Consider the following 25,630-nt stretch of genomic DNA (forward strand, 5'->3'; position numbering starts at 1 on the left):
GTATGTGGTCCAAAGTATTGGGATGTTTAAGCAAATTAATTTGCTCTCTCCCCACTGAACATTCATCAGAGGATCATGTTTGAAATGCAGTACATGGAGAATATTATTCAGTGCATTGAAAAGGAAAAGGTTACACTTCAGCTTATTTTATGGTAATTTAACTACTGTAAAAGTAACAGAAATTATTTTAGCAAATATATTTCTGCTCCGCTATTAGATGGAGGTGTATTTGCAAGAAAATGATGCCATCAAAGGAGCAGATATGCTGGATCCTCCTTAGTTTGTCAGATTTTTGAGACTTTGAGGCAGAGACTATCTGGTGTATAATTAGTGGCAAAAAATAATTAATTAGTGCAAAGTGATGTATGTAATACAGTATCAGGTAAACATGGTTTCTCAGCAGTGCCTTTAGATTAAAGGATATTATATGATTGCTATGTTTTTGGCTCCTCATAATATTTCTTTCTACTGTGAAAATTCTTGCTGTTTCCAAAAATTCATCTTGGCATAATCCAACAGCTTAATTCCTCCCAGCTGTGTCCTCTTTTCCACCACGCTCATCATCTGTCTTACTGCATGCGTGTTTGTAAATGCAGCTAGAAAACACTCTTTTAAGATAGATTCAGTGCTTTGAGAAGCTTGTATGCAAATTTCACAACTTCTTAAAGCTCTGTACAATGTTTTATGAGTTCATCCTTGGTTTTAATATAATTTCCTTTTACCTTTCTCAGAAATGGTGGAGTTGCGGATTAAGAAGCTTTACATTTTTCAAAATAAATATTTTGTCTTCCTTAGCAATTGTTGAAATAAGTTAGAGCTTGACAATCTGAGTACGAAAACACAAAGTGTCTAGTGCTTGGCACCCTGTTATAGGGATAGAATATACTACACTAAATCCATACTTTTTATATTTCAATCAATCCAGGTATTCATTACCTTCTCAAATGAAGATTATGATCGGCGCAATGATGATGTTGACCCAGTGGCAGCATCAGCAGAGTATGAACTGGAGAAGAGGGTGGAGAAGATGGACGTGTTTCCTGTGGAGATTGAAAAAGGTAGGTTTAATAAAATAATGTATAGAGCAAGTTACCAACCATTTGGTAAGTTTTTTTTGCATTATTTAACATGAAATACTTTTGAATTTAGTTTTGACTTTATGTCAACAAATAATGATAAATTAGGACATGTTTGCTTACACTGAGCTACATCAAGTCTGTTATTTGAAGTTGTGCGATTTAGCTGCCTTGTATGTAGTTCTTCCATCTCTTAAAATCTGTGTCATTTTTCTCACTAGGGGACAATGGGCTTGGCATCAGTATCATTGGCATGGGAGTAGGAGCTGACCAGGGTCTGGAAAAGCTCGGCATTTTTGTGAAAACTATAACAGAGCAAGGAGCAGCTGAGAGAGATGGACGGTGAGTTAGTGCTGTGAACTCTCGGTTTGCATTACCATAAGCTGGTGTCTTCTTGCAATGCTATTGATGAATCTGAAACATGGGAATCTCTTAGCATACAAGGCTTACAATCACTTTTGATGTTGTACATAAGGATTTCTTTTTCCCTCAGGAGACATGCATAATAAATACAACCTAATTCATTTAGAAACCCAGGGGCAAGCTAGAGAAAACAATTTTCTATTTCCTTCTTGCTAGCTGAATAGAAATAGTTGTATTTTATCACCTTAGCTGAAGGAGGGTGCACATCTTTCCAGAATAAATCCTTTGAAAGTCACCCCACATACTCACTATCTTCTGTCTTTCCAGGATACAGGTGAATGACCAGATAGTGGAGGTGGATGGTATCAGTCTGGTGGGAGTCACCCAGCTCTTTGCTGCAACAGTTCTCAAGAATACTAAAGGCATAGTGAGGTGAGTTCAATCCATCCTGAACCACTGAAACAAAACCAACATTGAACATCATTGAAAAGATCTTGCAGTTGTTCTCTAACAGACATGACATAAGACAGATGGTTTATATCCTTACCTTTGAGATATCCTTATCAAGAAATAATTCTAGGTGGTGCTTTTTTTTCTTTGTTTGTTTTTTATATTAAAAAGGCTACATAATGGGAAGTAAGATCATATAAGTCTTCTCAAAGGTTGCATATTCTAAAGACATGAAGAGCTTAATACTGTAGTCGGATATTTCAAAGCATTATGTAAAAATATTGCAATAACATGATTTAACAACTAACTTCAAATCAGATTCCTGATTGGTCGGGAGAAGCCTGGAACGCAGAGTGAGGTTGCCCGCCTCATAAGTGAAACACTAGAGCAGGAAAAGAATCAACAACAGCAGCAACACCTGGATGACCTATATGAGCACTCTACAGAGGAGGTGAGTCAGCTGATCATGTGAGTCTCCTCGAGGTCATTTCTCACAGAAATATTGTGTAAATGTCATATAAAATAAAATGTACATCTTGAGAAAGACAAAAAAAGAAATCAAAACCTCCACAAAAGAAGGTTTTTGCAATTCTTCCATGTGTAATTATGATAGTGCTGATATGTCATAACACGGCATTAGCCCCTTTGCTACTCCTAGTCCAGTCTCTCACCACTAGAGCAAGAAATAGGGAGCTGGCTATGAGTAAACAATGTGTCACTACTGTGCTGTAAAATGTTGACTCAAATGCCATTTCTCTGACAGACTGGTAAAGTGTTTGCTAGAGCTTGCTGAAGTTCAAGCCACCAAAAGCCTCTGCTTTGTCATGTATCCTGTGCAGAGAATGAATAGGGCTAAATGCAATAGACTAATTAAAAGGCACAATTATCCATGAGGAAATTCACTCTTGTATTAATTGGTCTTTGGATAATCAAAGATTCTGTCAATAATCTTTACCAATAATGATGCTGTTCATTGAATGTGATTCAATGAACATATGTAGCCAATTAATCTGTAATGATCTGTGGCGTAAAATCTATTTACAATATTCGTTCAAGACAACAGCTAACAGCAAAAGTGTAGATATAGTGTTGCACATGTTTGTTAGCATTGGAGGTGTTTTGGTCTTGGTAATATGTGATACTAGATATGTCATATTGCAGGAGGAGCGGTATGAGGAGGAGGACAGAGTCGAAGAGGGGATACTGGGTTCAAATTTCTCTCCAGGTCGAAATGTCGAAGTATTTGAGCTTCCTGACTCCGAGGCTTTGTTCATGCCAACCAACATGAATAGCTCTCAGATGGCTTTCAAGTTCAAAGAGGTACCACCATATTGTTTGCAGGTTTAGTGTCCATGCTTCAATATTTTTTTAGATAATTATCTTAATTGATGTAACATAACTGTTTTATTGTTTCAAACAGCTGCAGCTCAAACACAGCATTGCCGTCGCTGAAATAAATCAACTAAAGGAAAAGGTATGGAGACTTTAGTTATGTGTTTACTTTCATACCATAAAAGCTGAACTTTGAGGTTTTAAAATATGGTTTCAATATACTTTTAATAGGGTAGGAAAACAAGCTTCCACGAATAAACACACATGACCTAGATCTTTAAAGTTACCATTTAATCATACAAAATGAAACAGGACTGTTTTATTGTCAGCAGCCTATCAGCTTAGCAAATTCATTTCATCAAACCAGACTAACATGTCAACATCTCTGTGCAGTTGAGGGAATCGGAGGAGGACAAGTCGTTGTGGGAAGCCAGGGAATCCGCACTGGAGCAAAAAATTGAGGATAGCAATGACAAGATCTCAAAGTTGGAGAATTTCTGGCTGGAAGCCCAGGCTGTGTGTAAGACTGTAAATGAACAATTATCTGAGACTCAGGCTCAATATGAAAATCTGGACAAGAAGTACAACAAGGCAAAGAAGTTGCTCAAGGAGTACCAGCAAAAGTGAGTTTTGTATAATTTAGCCAAACTTGCTAAGTGGAAATTTCTGTTGATACCGATGTGGGGACATTTCAGGACTATGGATGAGCAAAGAAAAATCATTAAGACAATGGCATAATATGATAGATATCACAAATAATATTTCACCCTCCATATTTGAAATGTACATATATTTTTACTTCTATTTTTCTTTTTTAGGAGAAATGTAGAATGTGTAAGGTTTAGTGTTAAAACAAAACTTTACGTTTCCAACTTGGAAAAAAATTAGATAAGAATCTTATTTTTTGTTTCCTTCCCAGAGAGATAGACTTTGTAAAGAAAGAGGAAGAACTGAAAAAGGTTCTAGATGAAAAAGACAAGTGGTACAAGGAGCAGCTTGGGAGCTTACAGAACAGGGTAAGTTACCAAGTCAGAAAATAAATACTTGCCCATCTGCAGTCTCAGTTGACATTGAAATAAGCCTCAGTGTGACAACTTCTTTTTTATCCACAGATAGCTGCTCTGGAGTCTGGAGCTACTTCAGCTGGGGAATTTCAGAGTGGTCAGGACTCTGCTACAGAAGAGAGACTTAGCAGCCATGATTCAGTCACAAATACACAGTCTGTGGACTCACTGCAAGGTACAAGGGGTCATAACATGGAAATTAACTGTCTATGGAGAACTTTATTAGGCTTCTTTATTAGACCATGTATCAAGATGGAACTGTCAATATCTTGGCTGGCCATTTCCACCTTGGAACAGTAGTGTACCAAAGTATCATAATCAGTCAGACTCAACCATCCCGTGTTATCAGAAGAATTCTAGGCACAACCTGGATCAACTAGCTGGTTGATCTCCCCTCTCTAGCTGGGCTAAGAAAAATGAGTCGTTTAGTAAGTAAGTTGTTGCTAGTCAATTAAGGGATTTGAAAATTGGCAACAAAACATTAGCGTTAGTCCTTTAGAGAACAAGAAGCCAGTGGCAGAAGAAAGTACAGTAATATGGTGTCCATTCCCTTGTAAGGAGGAAACACCTGCATTATTGACTTGATGGTATTCTTGCTTTGATGACTGGTCTATAATCACTTACAAAGTTTTCATCTGAATTGGAAAGATGATCCTCCAACTTTGCTATAAACCTGAGAAAATTTGTTCATTAAATGTGAGAACACTGTAGAAATAAACCCCAAAACTTAAAGCACATCGGTGAATTTATTATTTATTATTAGAGCTCCAGGATGACCACATAGATACATTTCATTCAAATTGAGTCCGCTTGAATTGATATTTCACATTGGATTCATCATTTGGGAATTTTTTGCAACATAAAATTTACAGATTATCAGGTTATTTAAAACATTAATTAAAAATAACTTTCTCCCTATTTGCAAACTCAGACATGAATAGAATATTTATATGTTTATAGAGGGTAAATAACATAAATACAGATTACACCAGTTAGGGCATTTTCTCTTTCTGGAAATTATATTGATCTATTAGTAGAATTTATATAGAGATCCATGGCATTACTTTTTCTAATTTGAAATTGAAATCTTTTGGCACAAAGGTAATATAACCTTAGTGCATGTTGACAGTTTTTAATCTAACTGGTTTTTATTTCCACTGCACAGAAAAAAAATCTCATGGGCACAGTCAGTGTCTGGACGTATGACATTTTCATTTTGCTCTGTGTTGTAGAACAAGACTGGAGTGAGTTGGTACCTGAAACAATGCGCTTGGACACCAGTGCCCACAGAGCAAAAGGCCAGCTGGCTCAGAAGGCCAAACGTCAGCCTCCATCCCGGAGCAAACTGAAGGAGAGCCTTACTGTTACTTCAAGTCACTCACAGGTATGCCAGATGCCTTATATCCTGCACTCTGAAGGAAAAAAATCCAGGTTTTTCCAGTGTGTCCAGTCTAACAAAGATAAGACCACATGGTAGGATTGTTCTCACAATACTAAAATTTCAAACTTCTTATCGAGAGTAAAGAAGCAAAAAGCTAAAATCATCAGAAGTTTCACTGCAACGTTTGCTGTAAAGCACTGCCTGTAGACCGAAACAAAGTGTGAGCCACATCTCCCTCTACCTCTGAACCCCCTCGCCTCATCTGCAAACAAACATGCACAGTGCAAATACACTGAGCAACATGACAAATAAAACAGAGTTTTGTGAAACATGTCAAATGAACATGTAATGTTCATTTGACATGTTTAGAATTATCTAATCATACAGATTCTAAAAGAAACAATAGAAATCCTTTTTACATTTTTCTTTCCTTTTATAGCAGAATATTATTATAGCATTGAGAAAAAAAAAAGCCTATCAGTCCTTGAGCAGAGCTCGTTGTGATATAAACAGCTTTTATTCCTTCTTCCTTGTATTGTCCTTGTAAATAATTAGCTTTGTCCCTGCAGGAAACTGAAGAAGAGGACGAGCAGGAGGAGCAAGAATCTGTCAGGAGACGGAGGTCTATCCAGGAGAGCATGTCCCTCCCAGTTATCACTTGCTATCCGGAGAATGAACAGAAAGATGATCCAGGGGAAACTAGAGATGCTTCCAGGAGTAAGGCAGAGCTTTCCAGTAGTCCATCTTTTTCACCATCACAAGGAGAAAGTGTTGAAAGCAGTGGCAGTCCTCCTTTGTCCCCTGTAAAACACACTTCCTCTCCACATTCTCCCTCTGGTTTTATGCGTAATGTCAAGAAGAGGGAATCCAAGGGGAAGGGAAAAGACCCCAAAGGTATGCAAGAGCCACAGATGATGTCTGTTGTAGAAAAGCTCTAATTACTGAGACTGATAATGAACGTTTCATTGCAGAGGAATTAAGCGAAGCTTCGTCTGCTGGAAAATCTAAAAGACGATTTCCAGATTTTGGGTAATTATCCAAGCTAATCATGGCTTAATAGTGTCAAAATTTTCATTGTTTTTGTCACTAACTGAATATTATTGATGATCCAAACAGTGGCCTCCGAAAGTCAGGAGGAAAAGGCAAAAAGCATGACAAGGAGGCGATGAGAGTATCTTTAGATAGCAGGTATTTTACTGCTTATATCACTGGAGTTAACTTGTTATATCCAGTTTTATTGCTGTAAATATTACAAGCATTACTGTGCTTCAGAGATTACTGGAGAGTATATTAGAGTTTTACTAGACGATGCCATTACCACAACTATCAGGTGAACAGAAATGAAAGCTTTCATCGCTTAAACTATTCTGTATCAGTTTATTGTCTTACTTTTCTAATACCCAGGGGGTCAGCTGAGTTACTAGAAGAATCTGGAGGGAACCTCTCTCCTGCAGACTCCATGACCTCTATCCCTACCTGTATGCCATTCTCCTGGTTTGGAGACAAAGAGAGGGATAGAGACAGGGAGCCCTCCTCTTCCAGCAGTAGCCTGCCGTACACTGCAACGGAAACCAGCAGTGAACAAAGCCAAGATCGCAAAAATAAGGTATGAAAGTTGTTGTGTTTTTTTTTTTTTTTTAAATAAATTTAGCTTAGAATCCAAATACGATGGTGTTTCATGAGGATTTTACACCAGACAAATTTGCTAAAGAAACATCGGTGGGTCACAAACTGGATCCCTTTCAGTCTTGATGATTTGTTCAACTCTGAAAATGTTGGCATAACAAAATCCAAGTCTGCCTTGCCTAAACATTTAGAATGGAGTTGTATAGTTGTTAGGGACAAAAGAAAAAACAACAACAAACTAATAGACTTGAATAATACAATATAGTCCCAACACCTAGTTAACTGTTTGCAGTGTGTGTGCAGAGGAACTGTCTCTACCCTGGCACCAGATGAGACAACAGAAACTGCATGATTAGAAATGTCATCAGAATTTATTCATTTTTAACACCAAAAATTTAGCCAAAGCTCATATCTAGTTCACAATTCCTCCTGGTGAATGTCCTGATATCTCCTGTCTTTATTCTACATCTGGCAAGGCTGCTTCTGAAGAACGTGGCCATTTAATCAGTGTTCTTCACAGCAAACAATGTCACACTTTCTGAAGTTGTACAGTTCCTGTTGGAGCTGTGCGTTGTTGTGGTGGAGCTTGGAAAGGGAATTTTATAGTTAGGGAATTGTTATGTCACCCAGCACATTAAGCTTGTTAACAGATTTATTGTAATCAATTTATTCTAATATGTCATTCCATTAGAGGGCACTACTGAGCATCCATTAAATGAATAAAATATACGGCGAAGTTGGAGAAAAAGATTGAAAAAGTCCTTTATCAACAAAGAATATTAAAGGTGGAGGAAAACTGCCATGATTATTGCAACCAAGAGTACTCCACTTGATCATTTCTAGTGCATGTGTGGGATGCCACTTCAGGGTGTACAAGAGAGTAGCGTAATAAGATCAGCTCTGTCTGCAGCTGTAAGACCAAGTTCACTGGAGGTGAAACAGCAAACGCATCCAATGACAAGCTTGTCTGTCATGCAAGTTTTCATGGTTTGCTGTTCACACAATACAGTTTTTTGAATTGCAGATATGGGCAGAACCGAGAACCATGGATTATCAGATGATGTTCTTGGTTTTGTTCCTGTGATTGATTTTCAATGCTTCGCTTCCTGATGAGTTTCTCTGAACCATGTCTCTTTTAAACAGACAAATCTCTCCTGGTCTTCTTTATTCAGTCGCTCATTAGATTTGGTACAGTATACATGTTTATGTTCCGCCTTTGATGTTAGATGACACAGTAGACCATTACTAACAAAACCTCATCCTGGATTTGTAATTTTTCACCTTCACTACAAACTATGAATAATTCACTTTTTTTTTCTTTCAACTGGGTATGTGGTAGTGTTTTGGGATCTAATTGTACCTCCTTTTCCTCTTATTGATACTGAGAGAGCCTGCAGGCTTATTTTAGGAATATAAAAACAGATGTTCACCATAGTTTCCAGGACATGTGCCGCTTGCTAATTAGAAGATGCGGTCAGAGTTTTTTGTTTCCTTGATGCAGCTGTTTCCTAACCAACTTGTTGTGTGCTCATCATGTGAGACTTACATCACATTAAAATCAAACTGCACTAAGCTCAATCAATAACTTATTGGTCTGTTTTAGTCATTGTAACGTAGCGACATTACAAGTAATAAAATCAATAAAGCTCTTATTGGAAAAAGTTAATGCCATATCTGCGTAAGTGAAAACATTACCCCATACCTGAATTTTGTGTTTGTGCTCTTTTATTAGCATTACCTCTGTTAGCTGCTGTAGTCCAGACGGCGATGATGTAGTTTTGGTGGTGGATTTGTCCTAGTTTTTATCTGCTTAAACACAATGCCGCACAGACATGATCATCCTCTTTCTTTTCACTTGTTAGAGATTAAATTCATTGCTCATCAATCTATAACACGGCCTGCTTCTAAATTTATTAATTTGTCAGCATAATTCTAGTCCTAATGGAACCGTAGCGATCTTAATTCTCATACTGTTATGTTTGTCTACTTCTCGCCGTAGAAAAGAGAAATTGTTGTTTGGTGATGTCTTACTTTAGTAAATGCGTTCCTTGTTTCCACTTGTTCCAGAGTTTTTCAGTCATAGATGATTCTAACCCTGCCAGTCCCAGTTCAGAGATCTCTGGGTTAGTTGCTGAACCCAATCTGTCTGGGCGCTCACACACTTTAATCTTCTCTTCCTGCGAGGTGAGTGCTCTCCTTGTTGCACAGTCACAATAGCTGTGTGGGATGCCTTGACGCAACTGAAAGGGGACATTCTCAAGCATGCTCTTTGAGCCTCCCCCTTTCATAGCGGAGATTAAGTCATGAATGGAGAGAGAATATAAGAGAGCAGCATGTCTGTGTGTTAAAGCCATTTGTTCAGTCTTCCCAAGTCTACTTGCTTAGGGTTTTTTTGTTTTTCTTTGTCAGCTGTCATTTTAATGATGTATATAGTTTTGCTTCTGCTTGCATTGGTGATGATCTTTTCATTTTTTATTTTTAATTAGTCAATTTTGTGTGCCTCAACATGAATACATTGACATATGTCTGCAGTTATAGGTGTTTTTATTTGCTGTCATTGCACGCTTGTTTGCTCTGCAACAGCTTGGGGAATGTGTATCAGCAGATATTGTACTACATGTCCTTTGTGTGGCCTAGTTGGCTTTATTGTTCTTTTGTTTAGGCTTAGCCAGCTAAAATGGCTTTGAAGCATTTCGCTTTTCATAGAGAGCCAACATCTCACCGAAAACATTTAGCTTAAGTAGTTTCGAAATGGTTTGCCTGCATCACACTTCCTGTCACCAGTCTGTATGTTTTTGTCACTGACCAACACTGACGCATATTTGTAGCATCATGTTTGGACCATCCTGGGAGCAAGGTTTGGAATCATGTTTGTAGCATTTTTACACATAAAGAACAAAGAATATTCTTAAACACAACAAACAACTCAATACTTACCGAACAACAATACTTTTCATACTGGATTGATCATATCAGAAAAAAGAAATTTTAATACATTTTTAAATCAGTAGAGAAAGTCTGTTACAGTAACACTGTAACTAAAGCAACATGTGTATTTTTATGTGCATTTGTAATTTCTGTTTTCTGTCCAGACTTTAGATGATGAACCAGCGGCCACAGGAAAGGAATATCAGTGGCAGAACCGACCAGTTTCTGAGTGGACCAATCAGCAGGTCTGTCACTGGTTAATGGGTATGAATATGGACCAGTACACAGCTGAATTCACAGCTAAAGGAGTGGATGGTCAACAGCTGCTTCACCTGGACAGTGAAAAGCTGAAGGTAAAACATGAACTATTAAAGTGGAGCAGATGTAATGGTGTAGTTGGAGTGATGAAAGCCTGTTACTGCCACCTTGTGGCTTATGACTTTGTTGTCACTCCTAGTGATTTCAACTCTAAATTCATTGTTGGCCTGTGTCCATGTGGAAAAGCAGGCGATTAGTGTTTCGGTAAAAGTGGATTACGTTATACAAAATGATGAGATGAAACAATAAAACATCCATTTGTTTCTACAGTATTGTGTAATGTTACATAACAAACCAGTACTTTTTTTTTTTTTCTCCAGGCGCTTGGTGTATCAAGTCAAAGCCATCGTTCAACAATCAAGAAAAGGCTGAAAGATTTGCGGAAGGCCCAAGAGAAGCTGGAAAAACAGCGAGAGAAAGATGGCCGACGCAGTGGGAGACTGCCGGTCACAAGCGACTCCGTCTGCTGAGGTATCAGCTCTATCCTTTTAATTAAGGCATCTCATAAAGTTCATCCCATACAGAAGTGGGAAAAGCATTATTCCTGCAGCCTGGTCTCGTGACGTTGCTCCGTCTCCTTGAACCTGCTGGTCAGCTGTGAACTCCTCGTGCAGCTTCATGATACTTCAGCTTCTTCTCATAATCCAAAGAAATGCAGTTTGATTCAATTTCAATTGGCCTCAAGTCTAAATTTGACTAAATTTTCCTTCTGTGTTGGAACGGCACACTTTCCATCTTTGTCTGGGTTTATCTACTGTGCCTTTCCACAGGATAAAGTTGTCAGTTGATTATTTGACAGTTGTCTCGCGTTGCTGATGTCAGACTGAAGAACACGTATGTCCCAGGAGTACCGTACTTCTGCAGCGCCAGCTGTGATTTATATTCACATAATCTTTGTTTTTTCCCAAAACATTAACTTCAGCTTGAACCATATGAATTAAAATAAGACGCGTTTAATTAGTTATGGGAGCAAAATGAATCTTCTAACATTATTGCCACTGAAAAGCTAGAAGCTTTGATCATGAACGTCTTTATTGAGATTTATTTTAGTTCTTGTAGATTATGCACACATTTACTTCCGGAAGTCCAATGTATACTGCTTTTTATATTTTTGCTGAAATCATTTACCTGATTCCCTGTTCAGTTCTTTGTGGGATGTTACTGTACAGTTCAGATAAAAGCACTATACTTGTCTTTTAATCTTCAAGGGCAAAAATGTTTTAAATGTATAAATACGTTTTATACACGTCTGCTAACTTTTTTTTTTTTTTTTTTTTTTAAATTTCAATGTTCATTTTATACTATCTAAATTTTTCTACTAAGTAGAATAGCTTGGCTATGGTTCTTGCTAAAAGGGCAGCAGGTAGGGAACAGGTGAACACTTATTTACAAATTAAACTCTGTATTGCTGATATGGTACCACCATGTGCTACTAAAATACATGAGCAACTGGACCTCTTTGGTCCTTTTAAATGGTTGATGAGCGTAAGACAAGGACTTTTGTGTTGGGAAAAGTTCACGACCAAACCAAAATGATTTTTCTTCTCAAGCTTGACTCCATGTTCTGTACACAATATGACATGTAGAACCACAAGGAAATGATTTCCTAAACCCCAAGTTAGACAAGGGACTCTTGGTACATTCATCAATAAACTAATTTTCACCTAACGTGCCTTGTGTTTTTTTTTCCTCATCGCCGCTCCGTTACGACATGAAGAACATCGTATTTAACGGACCTGACTCAGAACCAACCACAGCCAGCGGCTTTAACAGAAATTACACCAAGTTAATGAATTTTTATAGAATGTGCAGTTGCTAAAATCAGCTCATGTTTTGTTAGGAATAAAAACAATCGTTCAAAATAATTTATTTAAACATCAGCTTCAACAGGGCATCATTTCAGACACACAGTGTAACATTCACGCCAATTTTAATGCCCTGAAAAATGTAACTTTACTGGAGCTGGTGGTAAACCAGGCAGGGCAGAAAATCTGTCAGAGTAACAAATAGTTTTCATATTCATCTCTGTTCCCCTTCAACTCCATTTGCATAGAGCTTTTTGACTAAATAACCAGTCACATGTTTATTCAATATGATCCACTCAGTGCTTGTAGTGCAACAATGGAAATGACAAACACCAGCTTTCCTGAGTCATAAATTCAACTACAGGACCCAGTACTGATACGCTTAGTTTAAGGTGACTGAAGAAAAAACAAACATTGACACAATAAAATGACAGTCTGTGTTTTCTATCAGCTGTAACAGATTCTAGTTCATCCAGTTTTATCACACAAAATGCTAAAAAGTGCAAAAAAGCTTTTTTTTTCCACAAACTGCAAATTGATACTTATTTGATCACATTGTTTAAAACTAAACCTGACAAGGACAGGACTTTCATCAAGGACAGCAGAAATGTCAAAACTTGGAGCAACAAAGAACCTAATTTACATAGTATTTCCTCCTTTAACAAAAAAACGGAGAGAATCTGCAAACTAGCAGCAAAATCTGTGAATAGCAGCGCAAACTCAAACCTAATTCTAAGGACAATCTGACATTAACACATGTTAACACTATTTAATATTCCACATACTGTAGGTCTTCCCTCTGACAGGAGAGCTACGACCCACAAGAGCTGAATGAAACTTTGTTCATCGTTCTCAAAGAAGCCAAAAAACTATATTCAAACTAAAATCCTGAACATTGACTTGGACAAAATGCACTGTACCAACAGCACACTGTCCACCAGACGACACCAACCTCATAACTGCAGTACCACTTAGCTTACACTTTGATCTGCTCATGGAAACCTGGTGATGATTACTTTGGGTTATTACTATTGTGTTATTAGTTGCTTATTATAAAAACCATGTTTAATATTTTATGGCACTAAAACGTTATCCTTTCATTACTTTTTCCACTTGAGTTCTTTATAAATAAATTGTAGCGTCACACAAACACACACCTTTGCACTTGTTCACAATACCTTCCTCTTACACACTGCAACACAAACACGTTATTTGGCTTCAGAAACTACGAAATGTTGTCATGTCCTTCGGCTCTTTGCTCGGGACACACCAGTCGTCAGCCTCGTGGATAGTCTTGTAGTGTTTCCAGGCAGACTTGTTGTACACTGGAAGTCTCTCAATAGACTCCGTGGACAGGGCCTGAAATACGATGGAGAGATGAAATCACTGATGCAGCCTTACTTTATGCAGGACAAACGCGAACAGCGCTGCTATGAAACTTACCCGGATGTAGATCACAGCGTCGGTTCCATAACCTTCCAGCGAGTACAGCTTCAGGTCACCCTGGAAGTATCGAGCATAGAGTCGAGAGATGGGCAGTCCGTATCCATAACCGGCCTGGAGGGCAGGGACAAGTGTTGATATCAAGTGTTTCTCAATCCTGGTGCTAAAGTTTTACCGCCCTGCATGTTACAGACGTGTTCCTACTCCAACGCACCTGATTCCCATTAAGGAACGTCCTCACCAAGATCTGCACGTCCGTAACAAGACAAGTATGTAATTGAGGTGTGCTACAGTATGGTAGCTCTAAAGCATGCAGGGCAGTGGTACCTGATTCAGAAACCAGTTTCAAAGTAGCAGCCCCACTAAATTTGTTGTTTCAGCTTGAAACAGGAAGTTGCTATACCTTCATTGTGCAAGCAGTTGTGCACACATCTGATGTCATTCCCAGCCTTAATGTAACAACATGTCAAGATGTTGTCAACTCCAAATGTTGTCAGTTTGCAATAGTCATTGTCACGTTTAGCTGAGATGAGACTTTTTGGTTACTTTAATTTGTTATATTATGTTATGAAGGCATCAAAAGATAATAAATGCGTCACACTTCAAGACCATCTAGGTGTAGTCGTGTGGTTTTACGCATTTATAGTGTTGGTAAATTAATTAACAGAATAATTGTAAAATCAGGATTATTTCTTTAATAATCGTACCATGAAAATCTATAACTAACATCCCAAATCTTTACTAAACTTTACAAAAACATCCCGAACACATGAATGTTCCTTGTTTTGCCGGAGTTTTAACATGCCACTATAGCATTCCCTTAATATCCGAGTCAATTACATGTTTTTACAGGTTGTTTCCATGCCGACTGGGCTCAAACTACCAGAGAAATCTCTAGGACAGAGAAGCTGGGGTGGACTCACTGGGAACAATGGCTTATATAGTACACTGTTATGTCAGGAAGTCTAACAACAGAGTGTGCTCCAGCTGCAACTGCAGGGTCTTATTTAGAGTAAAAACATCTCATCTCCTCTCATGTGAAAAATTCTGCACATCAAGTAGGAAGGAAATATTTTATACATTGGAAGAAAGAGGGAAAAGTTTTACTTTTCACATTTAAACTGGTGTCACTGACCAGAGGAGCAGCGCGTGAGTCGATGCTGGGCCGCGGAGCTGTGGAGTACGTGTAGGTGAACAGCCTCTCAATCTTGCGCAGCGGAACGCCACCACCACGATCGCTCACCTCACAAAGAAAAGTTTGAACACATCTTTAGCACTAATCCCAGCCCTAGGTTTTGTCATTTAAACACAGCTGTGTCCATCTCCGGTCCTCGAGGGCCAAAATCCTGCAGGGTTTCCATGCATCCCTGCTCCAACACACCTGAATCTAATTAATCCGTCATTATACAGAACTGCATAGGCTGCCAAGTCCATTCAATGTAAGCCAGGTGTGTTTGAACATGGAAAACCTGCAGGACAGCGGCACCTGAGGCCCGACTTGGGACACTCCTGCTTTAACATTTACCTTGACTGTAAGATCTTCACTTCCCAGAGCAATCTGTGCACGAACAGGTGGATAGTCCATTGAATCCCCGTACAGCTCCATGGTGGCCCGCATGGCGTTCTGCAACGGTAGTTACAAAATGTTTAACAGAACGATACAGAGCTGCGGAAACCGTGACAGCGACTTAAAGGCCAACGGAGGACTCTCACCTTAAACAGTTCAAACACCATGTGGTATAAATGAGATGGAACGTAGACCACAGTGACGGGGTTGTCCGGCTCTTTGGCTGTTGGGACAAACAGATGATTACACACATCTTATTGCTTTAACTGGCCATTCTTATTCATTTATTCTTTAAATATATTTTAATAAGTCTGACTAATAATCAAAATTATTTATAAAGCACTTTTAATAAAAAAAAAAAAAAAAAAAAAAAAAAAAAAAAAGCAACACAGTGCTTTAAAAAAAAAACTATGAAACATCAATGTGCAATAACACACACATCATCACACTTATACCCACAAAACGTACATACACAACCCCCACCCCCCTACGCAAACCAACTCCGTCTTATAGTTTCTGTCTCTTCAACTGAAACAAGTCCCAACAATTTACCGTTGAATTCCTCCAGGACCAGCTCAGGAGAGTTCATGTAATACCGGTCGCAAAGGTTTCTCGCATTTTCGTAGGCATCTACAAGAAAGTGCTTTGTTTTAATTACAATCCATGATGGTACATTGGAAACATAAACATCCATCCATCCATCCATCTTCTGCCGCTTATCCGGGGTCGGGTCGCGGGGGCAGCAGCCTAAGCAGGGAAGCCCAGACTTCCCTCTCCCCAGCCACATTTGCCAACTCTGCGGGGGGGATCCCGAGGCGTTCCCAGGCCAGCCGAGAGATGTAATCCCTCCAGCGTGTCCTGGGTCTTCCCCGGGGTCTCCTCCCAGAGGGACGTGCCTGGAACACCTCACCAGGGAGGCGTCCAGGAGGCATCCTGACCAGATGCCCGAGCCACCTCAACTGGTTCCTCTCGATGCGAAGGAGCAGCGGCTCTACTCTGAGCCCCTCCCGGATGACCGAGCTCCTCACCCTATCTCTAAGGGAGAGCCCGGCCACCCTGCGGAGGAAACTCATTTCAGCCGCCTGTATACGAGATCTCGTTCTTTCGGTCACGACCCACAGCTCATGACCATAGGTGAGGGTAGGAACGTAGATCGACTGGTAAATCGAGAGCTTCACCTTCTGGCTCAGCTCCTTCTTCACCACGACAGACCGGCGCAGAGTCCGCATTACTGCAGACGCCGCATTGATCCGTCTGTCGATCTCGCGCTCCATCCTTCCCTCACTCGTGAACAAGACCCCGAGATATTTAAACTCCTCCACTTGAGGCAGGACCTGACCCCCGACCTGGAGAGGGCAATCCACCCTATTCCGGCTGACATAAACAGCATAGTCTAAAACCACCGCAGCACCTCCTCATAGAATGCTTGTGTCCTTAAAAAGATCCGTCTTACCTCTGATAACCTCACTGACACAACAGTGTGGATCAATGCTGCCGATCTGTTTAGGGTGTGCAGGATTCACCTTGACCTTCCCACCGAACAGAAGAGCTGCAGACAGGTGTGAAGTGTTCATGAGAAAGGAAAATATCTTTAAATATAAGAAATCATTAATACACAAGATCATTTGTCTCCCAAATGTCTCAGGTTTAAGTTAAAGATATATGCGTACATATACAACATACTATCTACATGACAACCAAATTTACCAACACGTCTGAAATAATAACCTAAAACTCTGCTTTGTTCATCGTGTAAAAGCCAAAAACTCAGTGTGAGTTAGAAAAAGTGTGGGATCTCACTGGTGCTGTTCAGTTTAAGTGTGGATTCCTGGTGAATAATGTGGTTGGGGAACTCGTCTTTGAAAAATAAGCTGATAAATATTGTAGCAGGAGCACCGCCGCTTGACCTTTCGCCACACAGTTCCACAGACCTGATGCACTTCGCTGCCTTCACGTGGTCTTCTACATCTCAGAACAAATTATGCAACATTATACCAAGAGTCAAGAGAGCAACTTTATGAAAAGTTAGTTTTCATGGGGCTTGTGATAACTAGTCTGCAGAATGTGTATTTTGTGGTTTATTCTGTGTAAAATGTGTGTCAACAGTCCCTGGTGGAGATGAAGCGACATTAAGAATCCTTCTGGAAACAACTGTGAACTTATGAAGCTGGAAGATAGATATGAACCAATCAGTATGTTGAGGGTTTGTGTGCAGGTTTTGACTCATGAATAGTCAAAGATATTCAAGATAAAGACATAAATATGAAAGATATTCCCTAAATATTTAAGTAAAATGTTTCTCAATGTGGAGACATTTGCAAATGACTCGAGCCTTGGAATAAAATAGTCATCTTTCAGATCAGATTTCACATAGTTACTGGTTTCATCTGTAACATGGTTACATTCCTGTCACTACTAATACTTTTTGTCTTTTCTATTGTTTTCTTCTTTATTATATCTTGTAATCTCATTTTGTTCTTTAAATTACAACGGAAAGGACTACCTATAACCAGGCAGCTGTGTATGTTGCTGTAAAGTCTCGAGTACAAAATAAAATTAAAACAACAAAAAAGTTCCTTAAAAGCCTGAGTGTGCTGAATAAATTCAGGTTTTTTTTTTTTGTTTTTTTTTTTTTTAACAAGAGTTAACGTTGATCATTTCTTCTTTTGAATGCTTTAACTTTTGTGTTTTGTTTTTCCTCCCTCAAAAAACTGTCAGAATCCGTCTAAATGTTACTGTGAGTGAGTTTTTATTTAATAACGTGGATGTAGGTCGTCGATCTTCTGTTCTACAGTCATAGATAGAAAGGGTTGTAAAATTAAACGTTTGCTTTATGTTTCAGGTGTACTGAATCGTACGAAGTTATGCACAACTTTTTGTACGATTTCCTACGAACAGGTAAAAAGATTACGTGGAGCTGTGACCTGTCAGAAAACACGAGACTGGATCAGACAGCTTTCCAACATCATGTTGACCTGAATGTATTTATACACAGCATTTGTGACCTTCATCCAAATTTGGTGGGTTTTTTTTCCTGCCAAGACTGAAATATTCTAAATAAGAGCAGTTTATAACAGGAGGAAGATTAAGGAGATTTTTTTCCCCTTAAACATGCGTTTGTCTTCAATCTTTCCTCATGTGAATCGACTGCGATGGACAACTGATCTCTTTGTACTTTAATGCTGCAAACTTGAATCAACAACTCACTCATCTGTAGCGGTAGATAAGCTGAATCATGTTTCCAGCTTCTCTGAAAGCTGCAAAGCCTTTTGGGTGTGGTCTGTTGACTCTTGGTTTGCAGCAGCAGATATGTGGACATGCTGAAGACTCCCATTCTGGTAAAACGCACACCTCCCATCTCCTTCTGACTGTTGCTAATGGTAACTAGCGCTGCTTACTGTGCTGGTTGAGCAGCATCCTGATGGATATCCTGCTCATGTAGAAACGATCCAGAAAGTACTGAACGTTCTGGCTGACGACCGGGTCCGTGCCGTACGTCTCTTTGTACTCCACAACCCCCTGAGCCATGGTGGGTATGACGTCATTGTGGCGATTTCTGATTTTTATCACAGCATCTGTGAAACTAATCAAAGATGAAAGGATTAATAACACAATAAACCACAGAAAAGGAGGCTGTTCACATCATTTCTTATAAAAACAACTCACTCATATGTGACTTTCTCATCATCTGCATTTTTGTCTTTGAACTCAAGAATCTCCTGAAAGCTTTGCATGTACCTGCACGAGGAAAACAAGAATCATCCTTTTCCACAGCAGCTTCTAGCAGAGGTCTAGTTTAAGAGACAAACACAAGCTGCATACCAGCTCTGGACCAAACTGACGGATGGAGTCCTCAGCAAATTATCCGGCAATAAGTTGATCTCCTTCATAATGTTGGCCAGCCTCACGGGCAACTCCTGTCTGAGGAAGGCGAAGGATGTTTTCTCACATGCATTTTCTGAGCCTGAAGGGAGAAAACAAATTACACTTTTGTTTTTTTTATTGCCAAGAATTAAACAAACCTGATAACATTTCTGTGGATATTTTATCTATAATGTGTTTTAGAGAAAAGGGGGGGGGGGATTTAGAATCACCCATCAGACCTCCATCCCCAGGTGGTTTCACCTCTATTTACACTTTATTGCACAAAACATTCATCTTTAACGCAAAGGCCAAGTGGGTAAACAACCCACAACAAATGTAGCCACAGTGGACTTAAAGACATCAATGACACCACAAGAGCTGACTCGCTCCCATCTGGATGGATCTTGTGAATTTAACTGAATCGCTTTTAAGACTCAAAATAAAACTTGGTCATGCTGTTTTAACTCTCAGGATGACCGTGGCTTGGCTGACTGATAATCCAGTTTGTTTTTCTATCCAGCAGCCTCCACATGATTACAGCAAAGGCTGCATTCACGTCTAAAACCCCTGATAAACTACGAATAAATGTGAAATTTTGGGTAAAAGTGTGATATGTTCAGTTAAACTAACTTGACCCACAGAGTCCTAAAGAAACCAGAAACACAATTTTAATGGAACCCAGTCTGGGATCTGGAGCCATTATAACTGGGTTGCCAGATAATCAAGACAGTTGGTAGATATGACAAAATACTGCAATAAATATTGGATTTTAACACAAAAAAAAAACTATAATAGAATAATAGAAGCTTTAGACAGCATGTAGCTCATTTTACGTTGCTGAGACATGACGTCTGTTACGCCTTCAAACTGTGAAAGTTAAAGTTTAATTATTATTATTATTATTATAGTGTGTGTTTCAGAGAAACCTCTTACCAAAATCCAGGAACTGCTTCATTGAAAGCGGGGAAGGAGAAAATCTAGAATAATAGTCGATGTCCTTTCCTATCGAAAGGCTGCTCCTCAGAAATCTTAGAAGCCTCATCTTGTCGCGTCCTGTTCTGTCTCACGTTGATCTGGTTTTCAGACTGACATGGAAATTATGAAGAAGTGGCGTCCACGACAAAGTCTCCAGGTCACGATGGACTATTCCTAATACTAGCTTGTCGACTAAACTCAACAACTTGCAAATGCATTCGTTGAATAATCAATTTTGTGTCATCTTCCATATGGACACAATTTCACTGTCAATATTGTGCATCGTCCTTTACTTCAGGTGGCCCAAACTAAATCCTCCTCATAGACAGAAAGCCAACAGCGCACTGTGCATGGCTAGCTAACACAAAGAGTCATTGTAAGATCAAGAGGATAAACGGTCGTACATAGGTGACCTTAAATCGTCGTTTTATGTCTGTTTCCGAGTTGATTTTAAAATACTGTTATTAGTTGTTTGGGGGTTTTTGTTGTTGTTGTTTTTTTGTTTTTTTTTTAAAAACTTTTTTTTGTTTGTTTGTTTTGTTTTTAAAGTTCTTAGCCTGATGTATTTATCAGACTTGCTTTTAGTTTATTAACCTTTTTATTTCATATTTTATATTTATATGGTTTTAGAACCTTCCTGATGACCTGAGAGCGGCTTAAAACTTTTGAGTAAAGCTTTTGTTTAATGCTTTTTAGGTTATATTTGCTTTTATCCTTTTTTGTTTTTTTAAGGTTTTGTTTATCATATTAACTTTTATATATGTTTTTATTCTATTAAACTTGTCATCTCATTTTAATGACTTAATTAGTCTTTTATTGGTACTTACTATATCTTTAATTTTTTGTTTGATGTTTTTAGTCCACTAAATTTATTATTATTATTATTATTATTATTATTATTATTATTGTTTAGTCTTAATATCTTATTTTTTCCGACACAGTTATTGGGGTTGGGACAGGCAGCGTCTCTTGAGACAATTTAATGCGTTTGCTATGTTGTGTATATGTGGGTTTCACGGGCTCTTGATTTAGGGGGAATATTGTTTTTTGTCCTTTGTTTTGCTTTCAATGTAAAGGACTTTGCGCCACATTTCTGTTTCTTTGTTTCTTTGTTGTTTTGTTATTTTTGTGCTTCTATTTGTCCGATGCGATAAAATAGATCGCTACAGCATTTTTCCAGCAAGAAAGTCCGTCTACGCAGGCTAATGTTCTGTTCATACGGTAGTTTTCTTGTGCTTTATTCACTCTTTGGTAATATCCCCCTGCTTTGTCTCCCAAAGGCTTGTCTGTCAGGTTAAAGCTGGGCCAATCAACTTTCAGTTTACAAGTAGTTCAATTTAGTTCAATCTTTATTTATTTAACACAACCACCGCTGAACAAAGTGCTTCACACAATTAAAATCAAATTAAGATCAAATTAAAATGAAATTTAAAAGTAATGAGAAATGCGATTGGATATCATTTCTGTCCATACCACAGACCGTATGTATGTATATATATATATATATGTATATATATATATATATATATATATATATATATATATATATATATATATATATATATATATATATATATATACACACACACACACACACACACACACACACAGTCTATGGTCCATACACAAAAGAAGGCAGTAGCTCTGAATCTGACAGACATAAGTCAGGGCAAAGAAGATCCGAAGGATGTTTTCCAACTGCCGTCATTTCCTTTAGGTAGCAACACAAATGCCTGCCGGAGAAAATGTCGCTTCATCTGGCCACGTTTTTGTGACGGATATGTTGTCAATTTTCGGTTTCTGTTCATTTTAAATCGCCGTTAAGAGGATAGTGGTTTATTTTATTAGTTGATAAAGTACGGGAAGTCTATATAATAGACGTAGACTTTCTTTGGAAACTTAATTTAAACCCGCTCGTGTTTGCGACCCGCCAAAAGCCGCAAAGATCCAGCAAGGAAGTGCCCATTTTGTGTGTTAGATAAGGTTGTATTTTTACCACTCTAAAGACAAAATGAGTGGCGGATTTACCTTTGGACAGTCTACGGGCTTCACCTTTGGAGCTCAGAAGACCACAGCTGCTGCCCCAAGCACGGGCTTCAGCTTGGCCAACTCCACGCCGGCAGCCTCTGGAGGGGGTTTCACCTTTGGTACCTCCACGCAGCCGAGCACCAATCCCCCCAGTGGTTTCAGCTTTGGCACACCAGCAAAAAGCTCTGCAGCAAGCGGGGGATTCTCTTTTGGGACACCCACCACCGCATTTGGCCTGAGTGCGACTCTTCAAACAACACCAGCCGCTGGTCTGGCTCTGGGCTCCACAGCGGCTCCAGCTGCGGGGTCAGGGTTTGCGCTGGGAGGCGGGTTGTCTGCACAGACCAGCACTGCTGCTCCAGCAGCTGGGGGCTTCAGTTTTGGAGCTGCTCAAGCTCAAGCTCAAGCTCAAGCTCAAGCTCAAGCTCAAGCTCAGCCTGCTGCACCTGCAGCAACAACAGCGTCAAGTGGCTTGTCATTTGGAGGGTTTAGTTTTGGAGCTCCCAAAGTTCAGGTGACCACAGCTGCAGCCTCTGCAGCTGCTCCAACAGGAGGAGGGTTCAGCTTTGGCACCACTGCTCCTTCCAGCCTCACCCAGCCTCAGCCAACATCAACCACTGCACCCCCAGTAAGTCAGGGTGGAGCATTTAACTTTGGGATTAAGCCTTCAACCACCCCAGCTCCTCCTGCATCAACCCAGGTGGCCCTGGCTACAGGTCCAACTCTCTTCGCCTCGCCTATCACCACAACCACTGCAGCCATTGCTGCGCCAGCTACAGGATTTATTTTGGGTGCACCACCACCTTCATCAGTGAGCACGTCAACAACCCCAGCAGCTGGTAGTGGTTTGTCTTTCACGCTCAAACCTCTGGGGTCAGCCCCCAGCACCTCTGCCCCAGCCTCCACTGCTGCAACCGCAGCTGCCACAGTCGGTACTGCTACGGGCTTTACACTGGGATTCAAACCTGCATCCAGCACAGGTACCACAACAGCTGCAGCAGTCACAACAATCACTACTGCTGCAGCTCCTCCAGTGATGACCTATGCCCAGCTGGAGGGTCTCATAAACAAGTGGAGTCTTGAGCTTGAGGACCAAGAAAGACATTTCTTACAGCAGGCAACTCAAGTGAACGCCTGGGACCGAATGCTTGTGGAGAACGGGGAGAAGATAACATCCCTGCATAAGGAGATGGAGAAGGTGAAGCTGGACCAAAGGAGGCTTAACCAGGAGCTAGATTTCATCCTGTCCCAGCAGAAAGAGTTGGAGGACTTGCTTTGCCCACTGGAGGAGTCGGTGAAGGAGCAAAGTGGAACCATCTACATGCAGAATGCTGACGAGGAACGTGAAAGAACGTATAAGCTCGCCGAGAACGTGGACGCGCAGCTGAAGAGAATGTCACAAGACCTGAAGGAGATCATTGAGCATCTGAACACATCCAGCGGTCCAGCAGACACCAGCGATCCAGTAAGATCAGATCTGGTTTTGTTTCATTAAAATAGTTTAAAGTTAAGCATTTGTAATTAATCTCACCCTTTGCTGGGTTTTGTTTCTTCCTCAGCTTCAGCAGATCTGTAAAATTCTCAACGCTCACATGGATTCGCTGCAGTGGATCGATCAGAACTCGGTTCTCCTGCAGAGAAGAGTGGAGGAAGTATCCAAGTTGTGCGACACACAGCGCAAAGAGCAGGAGAAAACCTTTCGTTTAACATTTGACTGATATGCAAAAAAGAGGTTGAGCTTTTCGTAGGGATGATGAAACTTCTGTAAACTTGTTTGATTTTGCTTTAGATTTGTATTCACTGTTCCTTTTACATCCTTTTCCCCTCAGTTTTGCATTTTCTTGGCTGCATCAACATTAATATTTTCAATGCTGTGGCTTTACGTAGAGTTGATGATCTTTTTCCATGTAAATTGTTCTGAATTGTATGATTAAATAAATCTTTGGAATAAATCGTCCTCGATTATTTATTCATTTTATATCCATGCAAATATTCTGCATTTTCTGTGCAGTGTTTTAGGAAAATGTGGGAGAAGTTGGAGGTAATAAAGTTTACTGAAGAAATACCTTGTTAAGACTGATATAAAAGGATGAAAAAGTGTCCCGAAGGCTTCAACGTTTAAGGAGCTTGAGACCGCTATGAAGCCCTCTGACAAGATGTGCAGAAACTGGAAGCACTGAAAAGGCAGCTGGAAGTTTGCAGCAATCCCCAGATGTTTTGAGCCAAGAAAAAAGATAAAAATGAAATAGTGTAATGATCAATGAGTCTACATCAGTATATCAAGTCAATGATCCAAAAGCCTTGATTCAAGCTAAGAAGAAATTGATCAAATATCTACACTTGTCATCCATAAAGACATTTCTAGAAAGTATGATGGGAACTATTTTAATGCCTAATATCAGAAATCTGGCACGGAATTTTTTTAAGTATTTATTGTTCTTCATATTAGTGTCTGAATCCAGGATAAAATTAGATTTAAATAAAAAAGTTATTTTATATGAATGGATGTGGCGATGGACTGGCGAGCTGCTGGGATAGGCTCCAGCTTCCCCGTAACCCTGAATTGGAATAAGCGGTTTAGAAAATGAATGAAGGATGTGGTAATGTTAAATTACAGTGTTGTAAGACACACATCATAGATTCAATATTGAGGAAAGTCATTTATGATCTCATGTACTGATAACAAACTGGTGTCTATACTGGTCCTGTTGGATCTCAGTGCTGCTTTTGACACCACAGATCACAACATTATGTTACAAAAGCTTGAACCCGTTATTGGTTTTAAAGATATTAGATCAGGCTGGTTTAGGTCATATTTGAGTCTTCCTCAAATGCCAGAGGAAGTCATTGAGGGTTCTTTGTTTGAATACTTTTCATGTTGTACATGCTTCTTTATGTAATTAGACAGAATGGTATATACTCCTATCCAGGGGCGTCCTATGGGTGGGGAAAAGTTAGGAAGATTCCAAGGGCCCACGACTTGATATGGGCCCAACAAGATGTGCAAATTATATAAGAACACTATTAAACCTTCATTAAAAATAATATATATTTTTCAATGGCTGTAAGACAATATAGCAGTAAAATAAACGGATAAACAAAAAATGAACATTGATGTTGACCAAACACCACTGTGAAAGTGCATGAAATGGTTTGGTCCTGTCCTTTCTGAGCGCAGCAGCAGTTTACAAGAGCCCTTTAGTTTGTTATCAGTTGAAATGAAACTGTTAGTCAATAAAACCGGTGCAATCATTTGGAGATCTCATAAACTCACATTTCATTCCCAACAAAAAATAAATTATGTCAGATGTTGAAACTAAGATATATTACCAATTCAATTAAAATATCATACAGAAATATCAGTATATATTTATTATAAATATATATATAATATATAATATATATATATA

The 25,630-nt window shown here is 39.4% G+C and overlaps 3 protein-coding genes across 4 annotated transcripts in view; 2 read left to right on the forward strand and 1 right to left on the reverse strand.

The window, feature by feature from the left end:
* The window catches only part of ppp1r9ala (protein phosphatase 1 regulatory subunit 9A-like A), a 29,011-nt gene extending 16,880 nt beyond the window's left edge, over nt 1-12,131 (forward strand). Inside the window, exons 3-19 of the mRNA XM_079254800.1 lie at nt 926-1,058; nt 1,298-1,418; nt 1,767-1,871; nt 2,208-2,340; nt 3,051-3,209; nt 3,310-3,363; nt 3,615-3,844; nt 4,141-4,237; nt 4,334-4,460; nt 5,518-5,669; nt 6,236-6,560; nt 6,638-6,695; nt 6,783-6,854; nt 7,071-7,272; nt 9,360-9,476; nt 10,385-10,573; nt 10,859-12,131. Coding sequence (XP_079110926.1) covers nt 926-1,058; nt 1,298-1,418; nt 1,767-1,871; nt 2,208-2,340; nt 3,051-3,209; nt 3,310-3,363; nt 3,615-3,844; nt 4,141-4,237; nt 4,334-4,460; nt 5,518-5,669; nt 6,236-6,560; nt 6,638-6,695; nt 6,783-6,854; nt 7,071-7,272; nt 9,360-9,476; nt 10,385-10,573; nt 10,859-11,008 — 2,424 coding nt within the window. The 3' untranslated portion in view covers nt 11,009-12,131. The remainder of the gene's footprint in view (nt 1-925; nt 1,059-1,297; nt 1,419-1,766; nt 1,872-2,207; nt 2,341-3,050; nt 3,210-3,309; nt 3,364-3,614; nt 3,845-4,140; nt 4,238-4,333; nt 4,461-5,517; nt 5,670-6,235; nt 6,561-6,637; nt 6,696-6,782; nt 6,855-7,070; nt 7,273-9,359; nt 9,477-10,384; nt 10,574-10,858) is intronic.
* A 305-nt stretch (nt 12,132-12,436) lies between these two features.
* pdk1 (pyruvate dehydrogenase kinase, isozyme 1) lies at nt 12,437-20,545 on the reverse strand. Of its 2 annotated transcripts, XM_079253763.1 has the most exons (11): nt 20,151-20,545; nt 19,176-19,317; nt 19,020-19,091; nt 18,752-18,936; nt 16,807-16,902; nt 15,906-15,983; nt 15,500-15,576; nt 15,312-15,410; nt 14,922-15,029; nt 13,787-13,900; nt 12,437-13,702 (listed from the first exon to the last, which is right to left on the reverse strand). In XM_079253763.1, exons 1-11 carry the CDS (start codon nt 20,257-20,259, stop codon nt 13,562-13,564), a joined length of 1,221 nt encoding a protein of 406 aa, XP_079109889.1. In that variant the 5' UTR covers nt 20,260-20,545; the 3' UTR covers nt 12,437-13,561. The 2 variants fall into 2 exon arrangements, with proteins under 2 accessions (XP_079109889.1, XP_079109890.1); XM_079253764.1 differs by lacking the exon at nt 15,906-15,983.
* Nucleotides 20,546-21,924: 1,379 nt separating this feature from the next.
* nup62l (nucleoporin 62 like) lies at nt 21,925-24,093 on the forward strand. The gene is made up of 2 exons (XM_079253719.1): nt 21,925-23,685; nt 23,780-24,093. The coding sequence occupies exons 1-2, from the start codon at nt 22,204-22,206 to the stop codon at nt 23,936-23,938; spliced, it is 1,641 nt and encodes a 546-aa protein (XP_079109845.1). The 5' UTR covers nt 21,925-22,203; the 3' UTR covers nt 23,939-24,093.
* Nucleotides 24,094-25,630: the final 1,537 nt, after the last annotated feature.

This window comes from Telmatherina bonti (assembly GCF_933228915.1).
Source record: "Telmatherina bonti genome assembly, chromosome: 15".
Classification (NCBI taxonomy): domain Eukaryota; kingdom Metazoa; phylum Chordata; class Actinopteri; order Atheriniformes; family Telmatherinidae; genus Telmatherina; species Telmatherina bonti.

Coding starts and splice junctions, on each gene's coding strand:
- pdk1 (XM_079253763.1), bottom strand. CDS start 20,259: ATGAGGCTTCTAAGATTTCTGAGGAGCAGCCTTTCGATAGGAAAGGAC. Junction 15,577..15,905: donor GGTCCTGGAGGAATTCAACG/GTAAATTGTTGG, acceptor TTGTCCCAACAG/CCAAAGAGCCGGACAACCCC. Junction 13,901..14,921: donor ACTCACGCGCTGCTCCTCTG/GTCAGTGACACC, acceptor CCTGCCCTCCAG/GCCGGTTATGGATACGGACT.
- nup62l (XM_079253719.1), top strand. CDS start 22,204: ATGAGTGGCGGATTTACCTTTGGACAGTCTACGGGCTTCACCTTTGGA. Junction 23,686..23,779: donor CAGCAGACACCAGCGATCCA/GTAAGATCAGAT, acceptor TTTCTTCCTCAG/CTTCAGCAGATCTGTAAAAT.